Here is a 23612-nt window from a genome sequence, read left to right on the forward strand (position 1 = left end):
TTTGCACTCGAGTCATGAATACAGTTGCGCTCGCTTCATGGTCGTCGAGGATCATCCGATCGATGAATTCGTGATGTACTTTGGTAGCTTCGTTGCCGACTCGAGGTGAACGTTGGAGAAGCTCCCTTAGCTCTTTCTCTTCGCTTTGCGAGTTGAAGAGCTGCAGAGGCCAATGAGCGAAACTGTACGCCGCCCCTTCTGCCAAAGGCCCAGTTCTTTCGTCGTCATACTCTGCGCGATGAGCTGCAGGAACTTTGGGGTCTCTGAAGTTGACGTCGATGGTTTCAATTTCGGGCTTCACCTCAACACTTGGTCCAAAGTTGAGATGATCTTGAAGATTTTCTGGGACGCAGCAGTCAGCATGAGTGATAACAGAACATTGAATGCACCTTGTCAGTGTATGCATGCACTTACCTCCAACACCAGGCAAGTTGACTAAACATTGAATACCCAAAGGCTCCAGAATCCGTTGATCACCGATCCCGGACTGCTCAAGAATCTTGGGGCTACCCAGGGCGCCTGCACAGACGATGACTTCCTTATTCGCTCTGACTAGCGATGTTTTGCGCGCCTTCTCATAGACTACCCCAATCGCACATAACTTTCCTTCGTCGGTGTGAGAATCACCTTCAAGCACGATCCTCTCGACCTCTGCTCCGGAGATGACAACAAGATTCTTTCGGTCCAAAGTCGGTTGGAGGTAAGCGTTCCCAGCGAAGCTTCTCACACCTTGGCCAGGGCGGCTATCAATTGCATTGGTGGCTGTGAAACCCCCAAGGGCTTCGCCAGATGAACCATCATGATCAGATCTTGCGCCCAAGTCGTCGAATACCTCTTCCCAAGCATTCTGTAGAGCATTCAGCTCTTTCGGATAAGATGCTTGTATAGGCCCTTGGCTTTGTCGGACCTGTTTCGAAATGTCTTGAACCTGCTCTGTATAAAATGCGCGGTAGTATGTTTTGATCTCCTCCCAGCTCCATCGCTCATCTCCCGATATTTCGGCCCATGCCTCATGCATTGCTTTGTTTGGAAACACTAGACTGTGGGAGTTGATTCCGCTGCTTCCTCCGAGCATCTTGCCCCTTGTATGCTGGAAGACACGTCCGTTCATGCCATTCTGCGGTGAGGATTCTGAGCACCAATCATAGTTCGGATCTCCAAACATTCTTCGACTCAGCAAGGGTGTTGTGACCTTTTCTTCATTGATGTTATTGCTTCCAGCCTCCAGTAGGAGGACTTTTAAGTCTTGCCGAACGGAGAGTCGGGAGGCAAGCACGCATCCGGCTGTGCCACCGCCGACAATTATCACGTCAAAAACCTCGACCTCCATCTTTGCAGGTAATGGGCTTGACGATGTTTTACCGATTTACAAAGGCCTTGGATTAATACTTAAGTTCTATGGCCACAAGATTCGGCATCTCAAAAGTCTGTGTTTGACGACACCACTTTAGGCAGCAGTGCCAGCTGGGGCACTTAATTGGCTGCAAATAGTAACTAGATCCTTCGTAAGGGTGTTGATAAAGAATGCATCATTCCAAATCAAGAAGGTCGCACTGCACGTTGTCAGCATAGGTCACCGACACGAATGATTCCTGCATGTCTAGCGGTATACATGACCACATCGATTCTGTAATCGCAGCAATCGCACGCAACGAGAGTTGAATCTTTCTATACTACTAAGCTATCTACGACATTGGTTCATCGCACAAGTAAACGTTGGTCTCTTAAAGAAAGTGACAATGCCCATTACAAATCTTCCAGCTGGGGCATCGACGCGATAAAGGGGCTCTCGGGCAGCAAGATTTATTCTTTTCTGCCTCCTAGTCTTTGGACCAAGCCTTTCGCCCGCCCAGCCAAGTGCTCGTTACTTTACATGATAAAAGTGACAATGGTTCCCCCTTCCAGTCACCTATCGGATCGAGGACGATGAAATCAGCTCGTTTTCCCACTTCAAGGCTTCCGACCATATCCTCCGCAAAACAAGAGTAGGCGGCGCCGATATTGGTAGCCGCCAATGCTTGGACGAGCGTGAGCTTGAATTCCGCATTCATTGTTTCCTCTCCATACGGCCTATTGTAAGATTTGCGAGTTGTTGCGTTGAAGAGATTATTCCACGGCGAGTGAGGGGCTGTAGGCGCATCGCTACCAATAGCGATCCTAGCCCCGTGGTCCGCGAACTCTCGATATGCAAAGGCTCTGCCGCATAGTTTCTGTCCGATAAGCGGGGTCCAGTCGACGTTCTGGACGGGATCGCAATGAACGGGCTGTATAGAGGCAGTGATGCCCAAGCGCCCAAGTCGCTTTGCATCTTCGGGCTTGGTGACTTCCAAGTGTTCGATGCGATGCCGTTTCCCCGTCGTACCCAGCGCCTCCAAGCCGTTGATTGCCCGAGTAACCGCCTCATCCCCTATGGCATGCATTGCGACTTGCAGCATGCCATCATCTGCGGCGGTCAGGACCTCGCTCAGAGCTTCTGCGGTCCAGTAGGGCTGCACGGACTGTCTAGTCGACTTGTACGGTTCAGAGATGGCAGCTGTGCATGAATCAATGACGCCATCGCACATGAGCTTGATACCCGCAACCCGGAAATCTGGAGACGTCAAGATGTTGTACGCTTCGTGAAGCTGAATGACACGTCTCAATTGCTCTACATCAGACTCTGTTGAGCCCGTCGGAGAGACCAAAAAGTGGACGGCCAAGCGTAGGCTGAGCTCTCCCCTCTCATAAAGCTCTTGTAGTAAATTCCAGTAATCTTCATCGACCGCCATATCAATGGCCGAAGTATAGCCAGCGCGATTGTATGTTTCTATGGCTTCTCGGAGTCGGTCCAACTTCTCTTCGTGCGTCAAGCATTGTGTCAAAAACGGCCAAATAATGCCAAGGACAGCAGCATCTTCGAACAAGCCGGTTGGCAAGTGATCAGCAGTGCGATGAACTCGACCGCCAGGTATGCCCTCATCGGGGATCTCCAATTCTCTCAAAGCGGCCGCGTTACACCATACGGCGTGCAAGTCATGCGACTCAATATAAATCGGACGTTCGCTGAGATTGTTCAGCATTTCGCTACTGACGAGACTTCCAGTGGCCGATTGCTTCCAGGCCTGGAAAATCAAGCGTTGTGCATCTGGTTCCTCTTTTGCAGTCGATTGAATGACCTGTCGAATCTCCTCCAGGTTGGCACAATTTCCCAGGGAAATTTTGGACAGGGAAATCCCGAATTGGAGTAGGTGGGTATGCCCATCGATGAACGAAGGCATGATATTGCGCCGTTGAAGGTCGACTATCTGAACTTCTTCTCCATGGCGTAAGAAGTTCTGGATGGAAGCGTCGTCAAGGTGGCCGATGTGTTGAATAGTGTGGTCATTGACTGCCAAACAGCACAGTTCTCGTGGTTCATTGGCGTCTGTGGTGATCATACGGGCGTTCTGGATAAGAGTCCGCATATTGAGTTACCTCGTGCACTGAAAAACAACATAGTCAGTATTTGAGTAGGATTCTTAGTTTCAGAAGGTCTTACCACTTTAGCTACGCCCGAGTCTCGTGATCTGGAGTTTGTGAGTGTTTCTACGGACCATTGAGGAGATGGGAAGGTGAGGAATTTATTAGCCCGGGTTGGGATTAGTACAAACCCTGCACCATATGAGGCAGTAACCGGAATCTGAAAGGAGCTTCTCTATTCTCTATTCCCGACTCGCCGACTTCGGGATCTCGTAGCAAGGTGACTTGGGAACACGAGGTGGCGACACATGATTCGAAACTCGAATCTGCTAGGTGGTTGAATCCCTGCTCATCGCTGAACTGAGAATGTGGGCCACGAAACTGTTTTAGGCAAGTTTAGGAGCCAATCACACATGGCCTTCTTATCGTCTCAGCTCAAGTACTTCTCTTACTTACTGAGCGGCTAGATTACTCGCTTTGTGCCATATTGTTAGTTTTTGTGACCCTGATTCGGTAGTCAATGATATCTCGACTCAGATATGTAGCTAGCATCGCCTTATTGATATTTCGCTTGTCAATTTGGATATGTCACTGTTCTAAAGTGGGCGTAAAACGTTACCCCGCTGCGTCGGTTCTATCCAACGACTCATCTCGTGATCTGAATTCCCCATCCGCCTGTTTCTCGCAAGCTCTTGGTCAGTCGAGCAAGTTGTTAGCGGGTCTTCTGCCATGGGGTTTTGGCGTCTTTACCAGTCTCGTATGGCAAGACGCATTCAGTCGTGGCCGGCAAGGCTGCGGAGCCAGGGTGAAAAGAGCTTAGGAATAGGACTGCAGAACTTATTGTATTTAGAGATAGGCTTCTCAAATCTAACACATTGCATACTGCAAGTCTATTAACGATATTGACTCTCTTTTCTAAGCTCTTCCAGAGCTCTCAATACCCCCGGCCTCAGCCGCAATCTTTTGGTATCTTGCGTGCGATGCAATCCGAATGCGTCTTCCCCAGATGAGCAATGGAATGAAGAGCAAGCAAACAGAACTAGATATGCAGCCACAAATGATACAAATATTAGTGAGACTCATTGAGCTAAGCCATGGTACTATGGCAAAGGGTATTCCAATAGTCCCCGCGTTGCGGACGAACGTAATAAACACGAAGGAGTCCGCGGTAGCCTATGCCGGTCAGCTATTCTTTAATTCAACCCTGCTCCATGGTATCCTTCTTTAATTAGAGTGACTCACGGCTTTATAGGTGTCAATGATGATTGTGAAACTAATGTCCATCATAGAGCTCATGCCGAAAGCGAAACAAGCACCGCCGATACTCGGACATATCCAGTGCATCCCCTAAGAGACTCTATGGTTAGCCACTTTATTCTCAATCCTTTTTTGATCACGCAAAATGTTTCATACTCACCAAATCTGCCGTAACACCAAATATTATCATTCCGGCGCCCATGATCCACGCAGGTAGCAAGAGTACGTAGAGTCTCATTTCAGGCTCAAAGATACCCCGGTTCTTTCGCGCGAGCCTGACAACGACGTAGTCACCGAATATCCCGCCGTACAGACTACCGATCATGTTGCCAACGAATGGGCCGATGAGCATAAGACCCACTCCGGCTGTGTTGAAGTTGTATGGTGGAGCAGCGAAAACGATGGAGTTTAAGCTTGTCAGCGCGACCAGGAATGCCACAGCGTTGGCACATTGGATTGCTGAGAAGAGCACGTGCGGAAAGAGGGCCATCTTGAAAGGCGCAACGTAGCTGGAGACCAGTGGTTCGTCCGTTGTCGTGGACAGACGCATACGTTGACAATACGTATTGGGCAGCGGGGTTGACTGCTCGGCCCGTTCGATGTCTTGAATTGGATGTGTCTCAAAAGATTTTATATCGCTGGCAGAGTTTGCTGCGGCTGAGCCACACTTCGTTTCGTGCAGTTTATTCGCTATTTTCTCCAGATCTGGAGTTTCGGTGGTTGGGGATCCAACAGAGATGGGCACATACTTGGTCTCTTCGAAGAAAAACAAAAATAAGAGGCACAAGATCGTCAGGAAGATCCCGACAGTGTAGTAGGCCCATCGCCAACCCATCGAGGCTGCTTGAAGACCGGCGAGTGTGGGGGCGAGAAAATTCCCGACCATGACGGCGGTTATGTAAAGGCCGTTTGCCAGGCCTCGCTGATGAACGAAGAAGAGATCTGCAATCTGGCAAGGAAAGTAGCGCGTTAGTGAACTTTAATTACCGTTGGTAATGAATGAGGGCATATGTCAGGCATACCGTCATTTCGGCTATGGTCTCGTTTGTTGATCCAGCCAGGCCATAGAGTAGGTTCGTGATATACATCTCGGGAATCGTACGCAATCGGCTGCTCCACCAAGACGTTGCAGCCATTAAAGCGGTCGATAAGATGTATGTGGATCGTCGACCGTACTTCTTTGTGAAGGGAATGATGCAAAGGCATCCGAGGGCGAGTCCGACGACATTGAAAGCGACACCTTTGTTGAGTTCGTCGTAGGTCATATCCAGCTCGACCGTCATTTGCTGCCAAAATACCATCTGCATAGTCATTCTAAAGGCGGAGTGTTATTGGAATAGTCACTCAATTGATTAAGATGCCCCAAGAAATGGGGCATAGAGGGGGCGGGGGGTCTCACGCAGCGAAGACTGCCACGGTGACAGCAAGCACGAAAAGAGTGTTGACGCATTTTCGGGTTAGGTTCCAATTCTTGAACACAGTCAGTTTGTCAGTTGACGAAGTCGTAAACTAACAGAGAACAGCCGCAAACGACTTACCAAGGGGTCATTGGGGTCTGAGGTTGGAGTGGGAATTAGGACTAGGGTGGATTCTTCTTCTATGGCAAACGATGTCAGTACAGCATGCTTGAGACAGCGGAAGGTCAAGAACTGACCTGACAAAAGTCTGGCACTGCCAGGAGGAAGGTACGTGTCTCCTTGGGGCCCATCCATGGTGCTGCTTGTCGACGAGTTTCTAACCACTTAAGATTCTGTGTCGGAGTTGTGAATGAGAGGGCCGTAGAATGAAACCTTCTCAACATGTGCCATGTTCGACAATCACAGTCCAGGGCCACGCATTCTTTTGAATGTTTCAGAGGTCGGAGCCCAAGTCTCCATTTTCCTCGTTAAGAGCATTAACTGGACGTCCAATTTTGGCTGCTGAATGATAAGCACTAACTCCACTCCAACTCGGATCTGGGGTATGAGCTAGCGACGACCCGCTTCCGAGAAGGGCGATAAAGAGCAGACACATCATTGGCTCTTAGACATACTTAAAGCGGTTTAACGTACCCGGCGAACCCTTGTCATTATACCTCGGACAGTGATCTAAACAGAATTTCAGATAATTACCGGATCGTGCTAGGGCAACTATGGAGTAGTCGAACCTTCAAATCCCATCTACTAATCCGTGTCTTGAGCCCAGGAGACGGTCGCTCAAAAAAGTGCGATCTCCACATTTCTCCGTTTGGCTTGCTCATCAATGTCGTAATCATCGTCGCCCACCTCCCAAGCCTCATTCAGCATGCGTGCAATGTTGCCTGCGTTCGCGGTTTTGCCGTAGGGTTGACAAATATCGCAAGCACGGCGCAGCGACTCCATCCAGGAGGGCCGACGTCGCAGGATGGCAACTTCTAGCCGTGCCGCGACGTATGGATATAGGAGCGAGTTCGATGTGAGCAAGTGGCTATACTCGGGTCGGTTCCGCGTGTCGCAGAGGGCATCAATGGCTGCCACAAGGCGGCCGACGATGACCTCCGTGGATAGAGCCAGCGATGAAAGACATGGGTCTTTCCTCAGTCGCCGACCAGTGAGGATCCCAGCAAAGCGATAAGCTTCCCATAAATGGAATTGAGGTATTTCTCCAACCTCTCCTGGCCATGAAATGAAAGCACTTTCTGAAGCTTCGTTCTGAATAGACGAGAAGATATCGAGGAGTGACCTGGGCAAACTAGTAACTCCTTCAACCCCATCATCCTGCTCCGTATTGTTGGATCTCTTGCCTTGTCTCAATCTCTGCCACAGGCACAGTGTCATGGTGGAACGGCCGCGGACGAACGTCGGTATGTCCATCACTGCCATGAGTTCAAGGGGAAAGTGGGTCTCGGGATTGTCCAGGACTGCAGAGGCGTGCAAACTCTCTCCTAGGCCAAAGACGGTCATCATTAGTTCCAAATGAACCGACCACGGTGTGCCTTGGAAAAGCTATGTTGGTTGAAGGGAATTGTTAGAATATAAACGGCAATCAGATACAAGTCCTTCAGGGGGGCTCACATTAAGCGTGCAAATGAACAGCCCGGCATACATCACTCCAACGTTGATGCTGCCGTCGTGATTCTCAAGCTGTTTACGGAATAAATGTAGCCCGCGAACGTAGTACTCCTCGAACAGTGGTGAAGGATTGTCTGGATTTGACACATAGAGATGAGTGGCTATGAGAATAGAGCAAAGGGCTTCCGAGTCACTCGCGAGGTGGCGAAGGCTTGTTCGGAACCAGTCATCTCGATGAGTTGAATATAGAAGAAAGATGGTGCTTCGATCAACTGACAAGATTTGTTAGCCCAGGATTCTCTTAGCTCATGTATAAGATTCGTCCGCCGCCTTGAGTTGGCAATTATTTGGATCAAAACCGTACATCTTTCGTAAAGATCTCGATCCTGCTCTGTACAAGCCGCCCATGAAAATCCCTCTAGTGAGGACATGGGGGATTGCAGGGACGTCTGGAAGACCTCGGATAATATACTTGGCATCTCAGGATCTGGAGAGCGAACCACTGAGATCGGCTTTTGGGGGGCACCTTTGTTTCCTCTAAAATCTCGTTCTGGTGGGATTGCCGATTCGACCGACGAAAGTATTCCACTAGATGGCTCTCTGGACGAGCGCCTCGTCGGGCTTATCGTCTCTGTAGGCTCGATATGGAGCGTCTCTGACGGTTCCGGCGCTCCTGTATGCCGGCGCCGTGAAGCGATGCCAGCATCCCAACGCAATACGACATTGTAGCCCGCACATTTGATACCCTGACCGAGACATTGCAAACACTCGGGCTTGGTCTCGTCGCACTTGCGATGGCGCCGTTTGCAAGTCAGGCATCCGCTCCGGGATCGTGACATGTTTGCAGAGAGCTTAGTTCTAGGTTATCGATGTTGGGGTTGCTTTGCTGAAAGAGGGAATATTCGATGGGGAGGTGTCCAAAGGAGTTGAGTCAGTCGCTTGACTTCACAAGTCGGCTTCGGTTGTGTAGTGCGGGTGAACCATGGGACTGCTTAGTAAGACGTCTTGTGGATGGCCGGTGATAGTGCGGCTTTCGTTGAGTTCTGAGTTCAGCTATGTGCAAAAGACAAGCGATAGTTTTCAGTACGTGGGTGAAGCCGGTTGCTTTATGAGTCAAAAAAAATCAGCCTCGAATTTACTCTCTTACACAGAACCTGCAACCCTCGACAAGTTTGAATTTGAAGCGAAACAAGCTGCCGCAAATACCTGAGTGCTAACAAAGTCTTGAGACAGGTTTCAATACTGCCGTCTCAACCCTTCCGCAAGCTGATTCCGAGTACCTCATACAGTACAAGATAAATGTCGTCTCATTCATTCTGTAGTATTATTTAAATGCATTCATGACGCAAATGTGATTCCTCGTGTGACTGCTCCATTATGGTCGTGTCCAGCTCTTAGCTTCTCCGTGATTTCGTGGAAAACGTTAACGATAACTGGCCGAATGTGTTGGTAAGGTAGAAGAACTATCATCCTCAAATTCCAACACACGACTTGGTAATTGATTTAGAATCCAAACATGTTACGTGTCCTTGTTCGCTATCTCCCTCACCTCCGTGGTCGCTGTGCCGGCTGGGTTGATCGAGCATCAGTTGGAATGCACAATAAACACTCGAGGGAATATCCATCATCCCTAGAATATTGAACAACCTTTGTTGTCACATTGGAAGTCCATCATGCTCTAAAAGGTCAACCACAAATGGCAGCAGCATTAAAATCACCAATTACTCCGAGCAGTGAGCGGCTTGACGGGTTTGTGAGTTCTGCCCAATTGTTCGCCATGGATTGAGCGTACATAAAGATGACAAAAATTCTAGGAACTGTGTTGCCACTCGGGCAGTGAATTTTGATCAACACGGGAACATTCAAGACCATTATGTGTCAGGAACAGCGTTGAGGTATCAAAAATGCATGCACCGAGGGATGAAGAATTGATAGAATGTAGGAGATTGGCCAACGACGAAGGGTATAAGATGATCTCCTGGGCGGCGATGAGAGATCGCTGATATAGATTGAGCAAAGAGGTCTCAAAATATCTCTGCATTTCTTCCATGCTCGTCCACCCAGTACCCTGAATCCTCTTAGGCTGACCAACACACTTTTGATACGTCGTGCAACAGATAGGAACCTCGGGCCTCAATTAACCTTTTCAGACCAACCCCAAGCTTGTTTACGCAATTATTACAAGTCATCGCTCAAAGTTAGAATTCCAACTGGCTTTGACTTCAAGTCAACAGGGAAGCTACCAATAATTGGGCGCTTATCTACGTTCTCTCCACCTTTTGTCTGTAAGACAGTCGTGGTGAATGGGCTAAGTTCCTATGTCAGGCGGCAAGCCCAGAGCCCTTTTCAAGCTCACCGTCTTGATCTAATGCTAACATCTACGTAGAAACAACGCCATACCTAACCAAACCCATCGTCGCCCCGAGTAAGACCGCCAACGGCGCTGCCAACTTATAATACCGTCCCCCGACATACGCAGTAGCTGTGACAACAACCCACCAAGGGTCGTCACCTAAGCTCCTCCCTGACTGGAAGCCCTCGTCAATGTACCCAACCTGCCAGATCCGGTAGACTGCAGTGTAGATAAGCCCGACGGCTGAGGCGTTCACGCCCCGCACCATGGCCTTCACGCAGGGCCTGCTCCGCAACGCCCCCCAAACGCCCATTGTGCCGTGAACGAGGACCAGTCCTGGGGTGAAGATGCCAGCAAAGGCGATGGCAGCGCCTATGCTAGCAGGGTGTCCCGCGTTGGCGGCGGTCAGGCCGCCGAGAAAAACAGCAAAGCTGAAGTTGGGGCCAGGGAAGGACTGCGCAATCGCAAGACCGATTAGAAAATCCCTCGGAGATACCCAGCCCTCGGCCACAATGTACTCCCGAAGTAACGGAATTACTACAGGGCCGCCGCCAAAGATAATGGTACCCGCAAGGTAAAGATTAGAGAACAGCTTATAAAGGACTGGAGGATCTGGGATGATTCCTCGAATGGCCATCACAGTGATGAAAGTAGTGAAGAAGGTTGCTAAGATGGCAGCGCCGGTTTTCCAGGAAAATTGCAGTTGAAATTCCTTTGGAACGATCCGCGGCTCGGACCCAGCTAGAGAACGGCGTGCATCGGCTTCCATAGGCGGCGCAGTCGGACCCTGTTCGGCGCGAGAGGTACTGGCGGCCTGATTCTCGGATGATGAAGGCCGGAGAATGGCAGGTGAGATTCCCGTGTGGCCGACGTTTCTGTCTTGCGGAGTGGGCGTTCGCCTACTTGATGGGAGGTGAATCTCGCCGCCAACATCCCCACCCTGGCGGGTTGGGATAGCTGATCCACCTTGTCTCTTGCCGAGTAACACTCGCATCATCTCTCTGACCCGCATCGCCAGCTTTTGAACCCAGCGGTAGTCATGTATGATAGCCGAACAGCCCGCAGCACACATAAGTACTGGAAAGAACCATATCGCGTTATACATTATGCCCGCTGCGGCAGAGAGAAACACGAGTGTTCTTGTAAGCTTGTCATTGATGCTTTTGCCCGAGAGCTCCACGGCTGCATGGGCGATGATGCCGACAGTGGCAGCGTTGAGGCCAGAAAGAAGAGCATAGACTGCGCGCGGGAGACTTGACCCGATATTAGAAACGCCCAAAGAGAGGCCGTACATTCCCAGGGCACCGGGTAAGCTGGGATGCAATTTCAGTCGGGTTTGCGATGGTGAGGATTATTCAGAAGTCCCAGGAGCACATACCTCCAGATCATGAAGGCCAGGATGGCGCTGAGGAGGCCGTCTTGGATGAGATTAATGCAATAAAGCATCTTAGTGCTAGCCGGCCCAGAAAGAGCTTGAGAGATGCTGAACAGCTCTTGATTCTAAAGTTCGTATGATATTAGCAAGTGAAAGCGATGGTTCGCGAATGGTGGTAATCAAAAGTCATACCATTTGATCATCGATCCATTGCATACGTCTCACGAATCGCTCATGGAACTAAACCAGCCCACATGTAAGCAGCTGGCCTCAATGACATGGAGCGAGGCCCTGTGTACTATTTTGAAATGCACTGGTGGCCCTCCAAACGCCGTCAAGCCCAGATGCCAATTAACCTTGAAGGTGCTGGCCATACGCGCTGCCTTCTCTTGTAGGCTATGCTCCCAAGTTGGAGCACGCATTTCTTGAGCAGCGAGCAGGACAAAATGAATAAGAGTTTGCGTCGGGCACGATCCAACGCTTTCGCGAAGCACACAGTTGAGTCGGCCAAATGATGCCCAAAAGAAAAGGCTTCAGTTAGGACGAGGTGCCTTACGATAGGAAGAGTTGTGTCTTCACAATCTCACCTTTGCGCACATCGTCTTCACCAGCGTGCGGTGGCCCAATCTGTCTCAATTTTGGCGCAGCGCACGTCATATCCCGTGACATCTTAGCGCATGCCAAGAAAAGTTCTTTAGTTCACTTTCCGCAAAATAGAGCATCAGGCATCTGAGATGGGCGCATGGGAACGTGCACCTGTCATCTTTTTGCAAATAGGACTACCTCTAGGTAAGTCCGAATGTAAGGGAACAAGGAACAGTGACGCTCATGAAGAAGACCTCGTCTGTTCACCTGTTGCGCGATGTGATTGGCCGTGAATGCACTCCATAGACGAACGGGTCTGTGGACGATAGCTTGGGGACAGGCATGACGTCACAACCAGGCGATTTCAAGTTCTCCCACGATGTATTATAAATGGGAGTGAGTCGTTTCTACTCTCCTATACACTTCACAGAGCAGTAATTATCTGCATGACTTAGGTAGGTATATCGAGACTGTGAGATTAACAAATCATGAATATCGACATCCCCAAGCTGGTCAAGGCCGCTGCGCCGGATTCCGAAGGACGAAATGCGCGCATCGTCTCGGACAATTGGAATCGCCCCGTCCACAGAGATCCTAACTTCCTGTCCAAGGACTTCCCAAGAGGTCGACCAAAGCTGTATATCAGTGCGGAAAGTGAAGAGTTTGACCAACTCACGCTAGACGAGTGGCGCGATGAGGACTTCGACGTGGAGTACCTCCCAATGGGGGGTACCGCGAAAGAGTACCGGGATAAACTCCGATCGTTGAGCAAAACCAATATGGGCCCTTGTGAGACATTTGGAATCGTGGGTTAGTAAAGTGCCATTCCAAAATCAAAGAGAAGATACAAAAGCTCACCCAACCATCCGAAAGCATACGGAGATGCCGCAGCTGCCTGTCTTGAACACTATCATGTCATGGACAACAACCCAGAGTTCAAGCTGGGTCTTCTCGTTGCATACTACCCCACGGCGATCCCTGATCCCAAGGGTCACTTTCCCAGCAGCATTTCCGCTCTTGTCCATCTCGCCGCGGGTGAGGAGATTGGTGTCACAAAGCAAAGCCAGATGGTTGGGATCCAAGGAAAACGACGCACGACTCGCAAAAAGGTGGAAAACGGCATGGGCATTGGCGGAATGTTGCAGCTGGCATATCCGACTTACACCTACGATGCGGAGCCCGGTTTTGCAGAGCACGATTTGGACCAATACCACCAAGTTTCCGCTGAATTGGCATGGAGCCGAAGCCTTGGTGCGGCGAGGAAGGCGTTCAATAATCATGCCGACTTGGAGCTCGTGTTGGAGCAAAATGTGCAGGGTCAGTATTTCCCCTCACTTTCTGAACGAATTGCTCTTCGCTGTGTGGGGAACGAGCTTGCGATGTCCTCATGATATCGGACCAAGGGGGCGGGGGGCGTATCCTGGCCCAAGACTCAAAGCTGACCTATTTGCAGGCAAGTTCTTCACTCGCAACCTAAACCAAACTCTCTCATCGTATACAACACACAAGACGCCCCACGTCACACATATCCCGACATTGACCGGAGGGGTCGGAGCCCAAGAGCTGGCAATGTTTTACAAGCAATTCTTCAACAACCCACCGTCAATGAAACTCACGCTTATTTCCCGCACTATCGGGACTGATCGTGTCGTTGATGAGGTTCACGTCCGTTTCAAACACACGGAAGAGATGCCATGGATTCTGCCAGGCGTCCCAGCAACAAATAAACGGGTCGAGCTGCTTGTTGTTAGCATCGTTGGGCTGAGAGGAGGCAAACTCTACCACGAGCATGTGTATTGGGATCAAGCGAGCGTGTTGGTGCAAGTTGGCTTGCTAGACCCGAATCTTGTGCCAGAAGCAGGGCGCAAGATTGGCGTTGAGAGACTCCCCGTTGTCGGTAGGGAAGCAGCAAGAAGAGTTCTGAGAGGGTGGGATGACAATGAAGGGGAGGCCGACAATGAGCTTGTGCCGGGCTGGCATGAAGAAGCGGTCGAAGATGAAAAGACAGCCAAAGGCAAGCAAAACAGTGGAGAGACGACCAAGGACCAGAAAGGAGGTCAGAAGGAGGAACATCCAGCCGCGAAGACGTCAACGGAAAGGCCGAAGCCTACAAGTACAACATAGGACTGGCCTTGCTTGTCTTACAAGGAACCTATTTCACGCGAGATGAGGAATTACATCGATACTCAAAGTCTCACTACATTCTCCTTTGCACGTAGGCTTCAACGTACACCAATTGAGTCATTGTGTTGTCTTTACCGTTCGCAGGTGATCTTTTATCGGCACCTCGATGATGCCAAGACCAATTGATGGCATTGCAGCAGAAAATAACCAAGTCGCGTTTGGACAACAAGTTCGAACCAACTTGGTTCACACAGGGGCTTATCTTATCTAAGGCGTTATCGAGCAGCAACAAAACCTTAGATAAGAGATTATAATCCATCTCCAGGGCACGGATGCGTTGCTTACACCATCATTGTGATGCTTATCTCTCTCTCCGATACGGAGGATGCAGTCTAGAGTACGGAGTACGTAATCCTTGATACATCCAATGTTAGTGCCGTCGTGTTGGGCTGCCCCGCATCTCCACCTAACGCATCCCCCAATGGATGTAACCAAGCAGCCAAGTCACACGAGCCCGGCACACACGCGCTGGGAAGATCCCTCCTCCTTGGCTCCCTGCCCGAACCCATGGCCGGACAAGTCTGGATTCCTACAAAGTTCTCCCCGCTCCCGTCCGCCGAACCAACTGCAACCTTTCTTTCGATTCATCTACGGGACACACTTACGTCGGAAGACACCTTCGCCGTCACTCATACACTTTGCCGCCGTCGACAGCAAGGCCCCATCAAGACCCGTGTCATACTTTCTCCTTGTGTTGGCCTTCCCATCACAGGCGTCTGCTTGCTTCTCAACTCTCGACATTCTCCTTCTCTCCCTCCTCTTTTCGTCCAAAACCCGCCTTACCTGCCGCATGGATCGTTCAAGTCGGAATCAATTTGGTGGCAACACATATTGTTGCCTATACTGGCAGAGAGTGCCCAGTAGCTCAAGTATGCCGGATGTGAGCCGCCTTCCAAACTCTGTTTCTCTCAACAGTCCTAGATTGAATGCCGCTAAACTGGGCATGCTGCAGAGACTCCTACTTCGTCAACGCCCACCGAGAAAATTCCAATTTACAAGTCCATCGCTTGAATATATCTGAGCATCGCATCCACAACCCTCAAAGCTCCCAGAGAACATGCCTCCCAACCGAGTCAGAGTTGTCAAGGGCTCTTGTTGGTCCTGCAAAAAGCGACGCATCAAATGCAGTCTCTCTAAGCCGACTTGCCGCCAATGCGCTGCCTCCGGCACCAAGTGCGATTACAATAGCCGACTCATCAGGTGGAGCACGCGGCCAACTCCTCATGTTCCTCCAGCCTACTGCATCCCACGAAACGACTTGCACTTGACCGTTTACCTTGAAGTGTGCGAGCGGCGCGCTCTTGACTATTTCCATCTTCGCGTCTGGCCACTTCTCTCCACGGCAGAGGAACCGTGTGCTCCTCCAAGTTCGGTGGCTCTGGAGCACCGTGTCGTTTTGCTCGCTGCTTGTTTGCTGTCTGATTCTCACAGGCTCCTACAAGACGGTACGCATGACCACGATTCCCTCGGTAAGAAGCGGCTAGAGTGCCTGGCTGCCGTGCGAACCGAGATAGACCGCTGCTGCGTTGAGCCTAAGAGGGATGGACCCACGATCGGGCTCTTATTTGCCGTCATCCTCTTGTACTTTGATGACGGATACATGGGTTGCATCCTCAAGTCAGCCTCGACCTCTAGTCATTACAATGGCATCCTAGCTATCCTCGAGCATCTAGGTGGCATCGAGGCCGTAGTGTCGACAGCCCCCGAGCCGCTGCACATGCTGCTCTCAGAGTTCGCGACGACGGATCTCACAACATCCATGATTCGGGGTAAGCCTCCGGCATTCCCTCCTGACGTGTGGCACCGGCTCGATAAGGGCCCTGTTTGGTGGGGTCGTGACCCGTTGGGTAGATGCTCCCTCGCGTCCGTCTTTCGCGAAATCGCAAAGATGGGCCTGTACCTACAAGCGACGACAAGCATGACCGAGGATCTGTCTATTGAGCGCATTCGCAAATTCGAAACATCCCTTCGTCCAGTCTATGCGCCACTGACTGTCGCTGATGCTGACGGTCAGAGCCCCTCAGAGGTATCCGATTGCTCTGCGACAGAAACCGAGGCTGTGCATGCATTCACCCTCGTCCGCATCTTCCAACACACCGCCTTGTTGTACCTGTATAGAGCCATTTGTGGCCTTCCGACTCGTCACCCACTTGTGCAGCAGCATGTCAGATCCTGCCTCGCTTGCATCTTTGAGATCCCTCGGGAGGCAAACAACCTCAACTGCATCGTTTTCCCGCTGTTCATCGCCGGAGCCCATGTTTCATCGGTAGAAGAGCAAAAGGCTGTTCTTGACATGGCCGACGTGATATACGATGACATGCGATTCGCTTCTATCGACGCGGTCAAATCTTTCTTCAAGACCATTTGGCCGTCCAAGTCTGGAGAGAAGACTTGGATTGAAATCTTCAGCCATCTCAGCCCACACGTCCTCGTGCTGTGACTTGTTAACCAAGGTAGCGTGCGGTCGGGCCACGAGCGGTGAAGGAAGTGTTACGCACATATGTCTGCAACGCGATGAAGCGGTCGAAACAAACATGTGGTCCATAAACAATTTCCTTACTTCATTCACGTGTTTGTAATCGATACAAATTCATGGCAATGAGGTCCTGAATATGCAAGTTCATCTCGAGGTAAGCCATCTTGTCAACTATAGTAATAAAAATGTAAGATCTTTATAGGCGAATTCCTGGCCGGGGGGAATACAAGACTTGACAATGATGAAGATCAGTTTTCGGTTTCATTAATTTGCGGAAATGACTGTACTGCACTACATGTAAGGTACTACTATGAAGGGTGGATGCTGCTACCAATACTTGCCCCCGCGGCTATCGTTCCAGAGCGTATTGCAAAGCCTGGGGCTTCACAACTTGCTGCCTCTGGTACCACAGCACGCCTCGGCGGGCTCCGACTTGGCGAATGCGTTCTTGGATGTTTTGTCCACGGCAACGATTGAAGGCGGCACCCACAGAGCTGGGTTTCTCTTGAAGAAGTTGGAGGCTCTGATCATGACCCCAACAGGCTCAGCCGGCATGACCGGGAAATCCTCGGTGCGCGGGAAGTGTGTCAGGCCGAACTGGATATAACAGACGATGTCGGTATTCTCAACCGGCTCCTTCTTGCTGACCCAGTCCACAATGGTTGAGTTATGTGGGTGGCCCTCATCGCCGCTCGATTGGCATACATAATCACCCGCTGGGAACAGTTCATAGTCCTTGTAGGGGGTGACCCAGAGTGCCTTGCGGGTGAAGGCAGCCCTCTTCTCTACCATACTTCCAGGCTTAGCGAGGATGGTAGGGCAGTTGTTGTTGAGAATCTTGTAGGCGACAGGCTTCTTAGCCACGGGATTGATGCTGTTGGGGTTGATGATGTCCCAAGAGCGGCCTGTCTCGTGGCAGTAGTCGGCGCCACCGGCATTTCGGATGGGCGTCTTCTTACAGTAGAAGCCGTTACCATACAGATTGCCGGGGGACCCTAGAGGATCATCGGAAAGCGCAGCATCGTTCTGCAAGACCGAGTTGTTGGGGCCGTCGACTGCTGGGTCCACACGCAGAGAGAAAATGTGCTGGTGGTTGTGGGCGTTGATGAACGGGGCGACTTCTGTACCGTATGGGGCCGCCGTTTCACTGGGGTGCATACAGTAAGTATTGAGCATACCCGTCAACTTGACTTCCAGCTTGTAGGTGCCATCCAGGAGGAATGTGTGGTAGAAGCAGTACTCATAGTTCGCAGCTGTGATGATTTGCGAGATGATGAGTTTGCGGTCGCGGGCTGAGATGACGGTACCGTCGCGGTAATCGGTATGTTTGTAAAGCAGGCCATTATCTTCCTCGTGAATACAGATGGCATTCTTGACGATAGCCGCTTCACCGCTCCCAACAGCCATGATAGCATCCATGTAGTGAATAGCTCCCTTGCAGTCGCATCCGAGCTTGAGGGAATTGGTCATGAAGCCAGTGCCATACTCGCCCACATCGAAAGCGTGCTTGCGTTGGTGCGGGGGGTCCGGATTGCCATAGGGTACTACCATCTCAACCACGCTGATGCGGTTGAAGAGGCTTCGCTCGCGGCCTTCATCGTCAATCCTGACGTCGGACAGAACAATGCCCTCACGGTAGTTGAAGCCAATATGCATCTTCAATCCAGCCCATGAGATCTCATTCTCATCCATGCGGAAAGAAACGCCCTGTGGCTGGCTGATGTCGATGGGCTTGAGCCTGTCTTGGTAGCCACTGCTGATAAATTCGGGCAAGTAGTTGTGCTCTTGGAGAGACACCTTGGTGCGCTCGCCGTTGACCAGTCGGATGTCGACGGAGAGAACTTCGGCCTTTTCAGTGTCGACAACAACCGAGAAGTCCAACGGGTGGGCGTATTGGTTATCGTCGGGAGAATTGCGATAGTAAACAATACCCTGCTGAAGGCGGCGATCGGTACCCCATCGATGATCGAATCCAATGGCCCACGCGTCAATGAAGACCTTTGACATGTCATAGATTCCGATTTCGCGGCAAGCTTGAATGACGCGAGGGTCAGCTCGAGTGACTGTCTCGCAGATGTCAAGATCCTCCAAGGTGAGGGTCGGGGCAACGTCCGCGACATCCTTCCACAGTTCCACCTGGGTGGTTTCCAAGTTGACAACAACTTCAGTCACCTGGGACGTTCCTTTGGTGATGACAATGGCGAAGGCGCGGCGTTCAGGGCGAGGGCCGAGACCAGACTTGAAGGCAGCGTATTCGTTCTTCTTGGGCTCGCGCAAAGTCAGGCAGTTGAATTTGAGGTCCTTGGGACTAGCATAGTTCTTGATGAGTTTCGCAGCAAGCTGGATCTCTTCAATCGATAGCTGATCTTCAAGAAGAAATCGGTTGTTAGCTCAAACGCCGCAATAATGCAGAAACAAGGGAGTTGATGTTCATACCCAGAGGATGTACTCGATGCTGAGTAGACAGATTTGGAACGGTATCGCTGGGCTCTTCCCGGAAGATTGTGTAACCGGCTATAGAAGAGGTGTCTGCAATCATGATGAGGGCTGTCTGGGCTGTACAAATATTCCATACGGTGGTATTTGTGATTCGACCAAGGTCGATTGTTGATATGTGATGATGTGAGAGACCTGGCGAACAGGATGAAGGGCTGGTGTGAAAACGATGCGAACTAGTTTCCGGTTTGGTTTCTGGTAGAGAGATGTGACTGGTAGCAGATGGAAGCCAAAACCGTAATGCGGGCAAGTCTACCTCTTATAGTTGGAAAAGTGATGCTGGGGCGTCTGTCGACGTGACAATCGTACGAGGGCCAACTGCAGTGTCTTGCGGAGCTCTCCTTTGACAAACGTAAGATAAATTGCAATGTGCACCATCATGTCAAGACAGTGCAAGCAACTCTGGCGTCTTCATGGACCCTGTCGCCGGGAGTCCCTGTCGAGCGACTCGCGCTTGGCGATTTCGGCGCTGCTTAGCTCCATTCTGTAGCGGAACAGCGGAAGGCGGAGATTTTGGGGAGAGAAGAGACCGGGCCGGGGTGTGGCATGTGGACCGGCATTGCTGCCGGTCAATTTCGTAATTGACTACTCAGAGTCTATCTCGAGGCAAAGGGGATTGCAGTCAAAAGCGCGCTTCGAAGCCACAGAAGAGCGATTCAGATTGGCTCTGAGAGCTAAATGTGTCAAGGTGAAAGTAAGTGTGAATAACGACAGGTGTGCATGAGGTGTCTAGCCAAGACCAAGGGATGCCATGGGCAAGTTACTTACTGAATTAGGAAGGAAAATCGACCATGCAGCCCCCCCAGGGATCCCCAGCCCCTGGACCGAGGGGGCGGCGGCGGCTGAATCGGCACTCATATCGGGGCGAGACGCGCTTAACGGAACGGTGGGCGGGCGGGTGTGCCAAGGCCGGCGGGCTAAAATCTCCATCACCGTACTTTGACTTGGGAATGGGTTCCACTGGTGATTAATGTGGCACACACATGTCACGTGCTCTAGTTGATTATGTTGATTGCTTCTACTGAACCTGTTCTACCTTAGAGTACGAAAATGACATGGAAGCAATTCCCTCAAGATAGATCGAAGAGTACATTGTGCCACTTGTAGAGTCTTTACGCTTGAGTCATGTTGCAGCTACAGATCTTGTTGATGGGAATAAGATATTGATTAACTGTTATGTATCAGGAGATTCAAGTGGTCCAACATAGCAGCGTCTACGTTGTTTTGATCTACTCGAGAAACACGCCTATACCTTGCGAGGAACCGGAGCAGTAGTCACCTCGGCATTCTGAGCCTCAATGATTCGCTCTGCCGCATCTTCCGTCTTGAGATACGTGTACTGCCCCTTAATGAACCAGAAACCCAAAGTCACCACCATCATGACCCCAAAGACTGCGATTGCGTAATTCATATCAGCTGGTGCTGGATTGGGTGCCGATGGGAAGAAGAAGAACACCGTGGTAATAGCGCAGTAGATGACGGAGATCCAATTGACTGCAGGCCCGAGGCGTCCCAATCTGAACTCTCCAGGCGGAAGCTTGTCTCGTCCTACGAGTAGGAGGGTCAGGATGGGCATTCCGTAGGATATCGTAAGTGCGATTGTGCTGACACTGAGAATTGCCTCGAGCACTGTGTTGGCGAACATGTAGAGCACGCCAACAACGCCAATAATGGCTCCCTGAAGCCATAGTGCGCGAGCCGGCACACGCCAGGCCTCATTCACCCCAGAGAAGTAGCTGCTCCAGGGCATCCCGCCATCTCGCGCAAATCCCCAGGTCAGACGCGAGGCGGTGGTGACAATACTGATAGCTTGACCAAGACCGTTGAAGATGAAAAGGGAGAGCAATACAGTTGCCCCGTGCAGTCCGACAGCCTCATGAACCAAATCCATGAAAGGAAGACCAGTAGGAGGGTTCAAGATGGTGTCAAGATTTTGGATGCAGAACAAACACACCACCATGAAGATGAACCCGGTAAGGGCTCCCAGAGTGACTGAAAGCCAAATGACGCGCGGAATATTTTTGCGAGGTGCCGGAATTTCTTCAGCCAAATGGACAGCCGAGTCAAAGGCCGTCAACCCATATGCAGCTTGAAGAAGGCCCGTGAACCAGGTTACCCCGTCTCCCCAACCAGTCTGGTTGATCCATTGTCCAAAGACGAATGAGGCTGGCTGGAATTGCAAGTTTGGCCTAACTCCGACAGAGATGAGAAGGGCCAGACTAAAGATAAAGAAGAGTCCGATAAAGCAGATTCCGACAAAGTTGTTGAACGCCGGTAGGATGGCATCTTTCCGGCAGGCAACGAGATTGGCGACTGTAACCACCAGAGTGACGGCGAGATAGAGGAGAAAGTTGATCCATCCAACACTGACCTCGGACCAGTCCGGTACGAAGAGAACCTTCATGCTCAGGATAAAGTTGGCCATAAAAGCAACTTGTGAGGCAGAAAGCGTCCACCATCCAAAGGTATTGATCCATGCGCAGAGGTAGGACACAAAGCGACCAGACGGCCACAGACGAAATATCCAGTATGCCTGTCCCAAGGCTGTGGGCATACTACTGCAGAGCTCTCCCAATGATACGGCCACGCAGATATTGCAAAACAGGACGAGGACGAGGCCCCAGAGGATGGCAACTGGTCCGCCGCTGGTGATACCGCTCGAAAGTCCTTGCGCAAATGTAGACCAGGTTCCCAGGACAGATATGGCGAGGAAGAGCATGCTCATCCTACTGAACTTTCGCGAAAGGGCCTGGTCATGGCCGAGGTAGGCGAGATCCTGCGCATCTTGAGCGACCTGGTCGGTGGTCTTCAGATGGTCGAGCGGTGGGTTCGATTCCGGGTCATTCTCCATAGCTCGAGACACAGACTGAATACCCAACTTGGCTTAATGGCGAATTCGATTATCGAGTTTTGCGTGGTTTTGTTTCGCGCGGATGCGTTGTCTAAGTTGTGACGGGACTCGAGACGGAGTTCGGAGGTGATGGCTTGCAAGAGGTGCGAAGTGCTTTTTGTATGAGATGCAAGGATGGGCTGTCAGCGCCCAAAATATTCCCCTGGAATTGATAAGGAGCCGGATTGCTTGCAAGGTTGCAACAGGCTGGGTAGATCAATGTCGCGCTCGTTCCCTAACGTCCTTCTTTCCTATAGTGGCAGCACCCGATATTCGATTCGGATGCGGATACAGTAGGTTGTATCAAGATTGGTGTGTTGAAGATCCGCAAGGTCAAATGAGAGCGCAGCGCGCGTACGGACAGAGTGCCTACATTTGCATGTATTTTGGTTGTGAGTGTGACCAGTCTACACCCGCTGTGCAGATTACAAGAAAGTAGCCCGGCATTGTATTCCGTAAAAGTCACGGCCCGGTCGACGAGTACTTGGTTAAGGTTTGACAGCCGTTGAGCCATCGAAGTAAATGCCCTCATCAACTGTTCACCTTCAAGTTCCCAGACCATCATGAGTTACTTACTCCCGCTATCACAAAATCAAGGTCGCGTTATCTGCAGGAATTACGTACTAGTTCAGACAGTTGACACTTTGAAATCGCGGGGTGAGCCCCATAGAACTGGTATCGGCGGGTCGTTCCCAGTATGCGTGGATCGAGTCAGTGCCCCATCAGAAGAGTTCACAACGTCATGGGTGGCCCCAGTCAAGTCGCTCTTGACCAAGGCCAATCCAAGCTAATTGCATTACCGAGCTGATAAGAAGCCCCCCATCCTAGACCTATTTCTACCTAGTGGGCTCTTGAGTGAGTGGCCGGATGCCGCGGGGCAAATGCAACATGACCAGAGTGTCGTTTCTTGAACTCTTCAGCTTCTCCTGCCTTGGAAGAAGACATTGAAAGTGAAGACGGCTTGCCACACAGATCCATTCGCCATGTCGCTCGCGGTTCATAGACATCTGCCAGGCTGTATAGTTTCATCGCGGGTGTCGGCAATCACTCCACCAGGAAAGCTTGAGTCAGCGCTACGTATTGGGAAAGGGTGTAGAGAAGAACAGGGTTGACTAGCTCAATATGGTTTTTGGATCTGTTGGCTCGGCCACGAAATATTTTTGGCACAAACGGGATGAGAGTCGCTATTTTGTGAGTTCAATCATCTCGAGTCACGAAGCTGGGACTATATGCATATTTTTCCATAAAACTCTTTCCGGATGCCAGCGGTTGAGTGATCATTGCTGAGTGTACTTATGGTGTCCTAGTTCACGGACAATCGTGTAAACGAGGTCAACCTGAGCAGAGCCTTGGAAAGTTCTGGCTTCTCAAGTGGTATCTGTATCTGCGTATACAGCTCGGAAAGTGTGCTTGGAGAAGTGGATGAGATGGTCCCTTGGGCTACCATCCATGGAGCAATCCTTAATCGATGGGTCCCCCACCTTGTACATCATGTCACTTTCAGTGAAGTATTCGTACTCCGTGCTCTG

The 23612-nt window shown here is 50.9% G+C and overlaps 6 protein-coding genes across 6 annotated transcripts; 2 read left to right on the forward strand and 4 right to left on the reverse strand.

The window, feature by feature from the left end:
* Positions 1–1820: 1820 nt before the first annotated feature.
* N0V96_004623 (uncharacterized protein) lies at positions 1821–3575 on the reverse strand (the record flags this gene model as incomplete). Its single annotated transcript, XM_053199388.2, has 3 exons — positions 1821–3425; positions 3518–3525; positions 3569–3575. The coding sequence occupies 3 exons, from the start codon at positions 3573–3575 to the stop codon at positions 1821–1823; spliced, it is 1620 nt and encodes a 539-aa protein (XP_053043162.2).
* Positions 3576–4831: 1256 nt separating this feature from the next.
* On the reverse strand, positions 4832–5245 carry N0V96_004624 (uncharacterized protein; the record flags this gene model as incomplete). Its single annotated transcript, XM_053199389.2, has 1 exon — positions 4832–5245. The coding sequence occupies one exon, from the start codon at positions 5243–5245 to the stop codon at positions 4832–4834; it is 414 nt and encodes a 137-aa protein (XP_053043163.2).
* Positions 5246–12525: 7280 nt separating this feature from the next.
* On the forward strand, positions 12526–14161 carry N0V96_004625 (uncharacterized protein; the record flags this gene model as incomplete). Its single annotated transcript, XM_065757168.1, has 3 exons — positions 12526–12847; positions 12911–13354; positions 13491–14161. The coding sequence occupies 3 exons, from the start codon at positions 12526–12528 to the stop codon at positions 14159–14161; spliced, it is 1437 nt and encodes a 478-aa protein (XP_065614381.1).
* Positions 14162–15821: 1660 nt separating this feature from the next.
* On the forward strand, positions 15822–16661 carry N0V96_004626 (uncharacterized protein; the record flags this gene model as incomplete). The annotated part of the gene is made up of 1 exon (XM_053199392.2): positions 15822–16661. One exon carries the CDS (start codon positions 15822–15824, stop codon positions 16659–16661), a length of 840 nt encoding a protein of 279 aa, XP_053043166.2.
* Positions 16662–17081: 420 nt separating this feature from the next.
* On the reverse strand, positions 17082–19676 carry N0V96_004627 (uncharacterized protein; the record flags this gene model as incomplete). The annotated part of the gene is made up of 2 exons (XM_065757169.1): positions 17082–19063; positions 19613–19676. The coding sequence occupies 2 exons, from the start codon at positions 19674–19676 to the stop codon at positions 17082–17084; spliced, it is 2046 nt and encodes a 681-aa protein (XP_065614382.1).
* Positions 19677–20439: 763 nt separating this feature from the next.
* On the reverse strand, positions 20440–22044 carry N0V96_004628 (uncharacterized protein; the record flags this gene model as incomplete). The annotated part of the gene is made up of 1 exon (XM_053199394.2): positions 20440–22044. One exon carries the CDS (start codon positions 22042–22044, stop codon positions 20440–20442), a length of 1605 nt encoding a protein of 534 aa, XP_053043168.1.
* Positions 22045–23612: the final 1568 nt, after the last annotated feature.

This window comes from Colletotrichum fioriniae (assembly GCF_027942845.1).
Source record: "Colletotrichum fioriniae strain IMI 355084 chromosome Unknown scaffold_4, whole genome shotgun sequence".
Classification (NCBI taxonomy): domain Eukaryota; kingdom Fungi; phylum Ascomycota; class Sordariomycetes; order Glomerellales; family Glomerellaceae; genus Colletotrichum; species Colletotrichum fioriniae.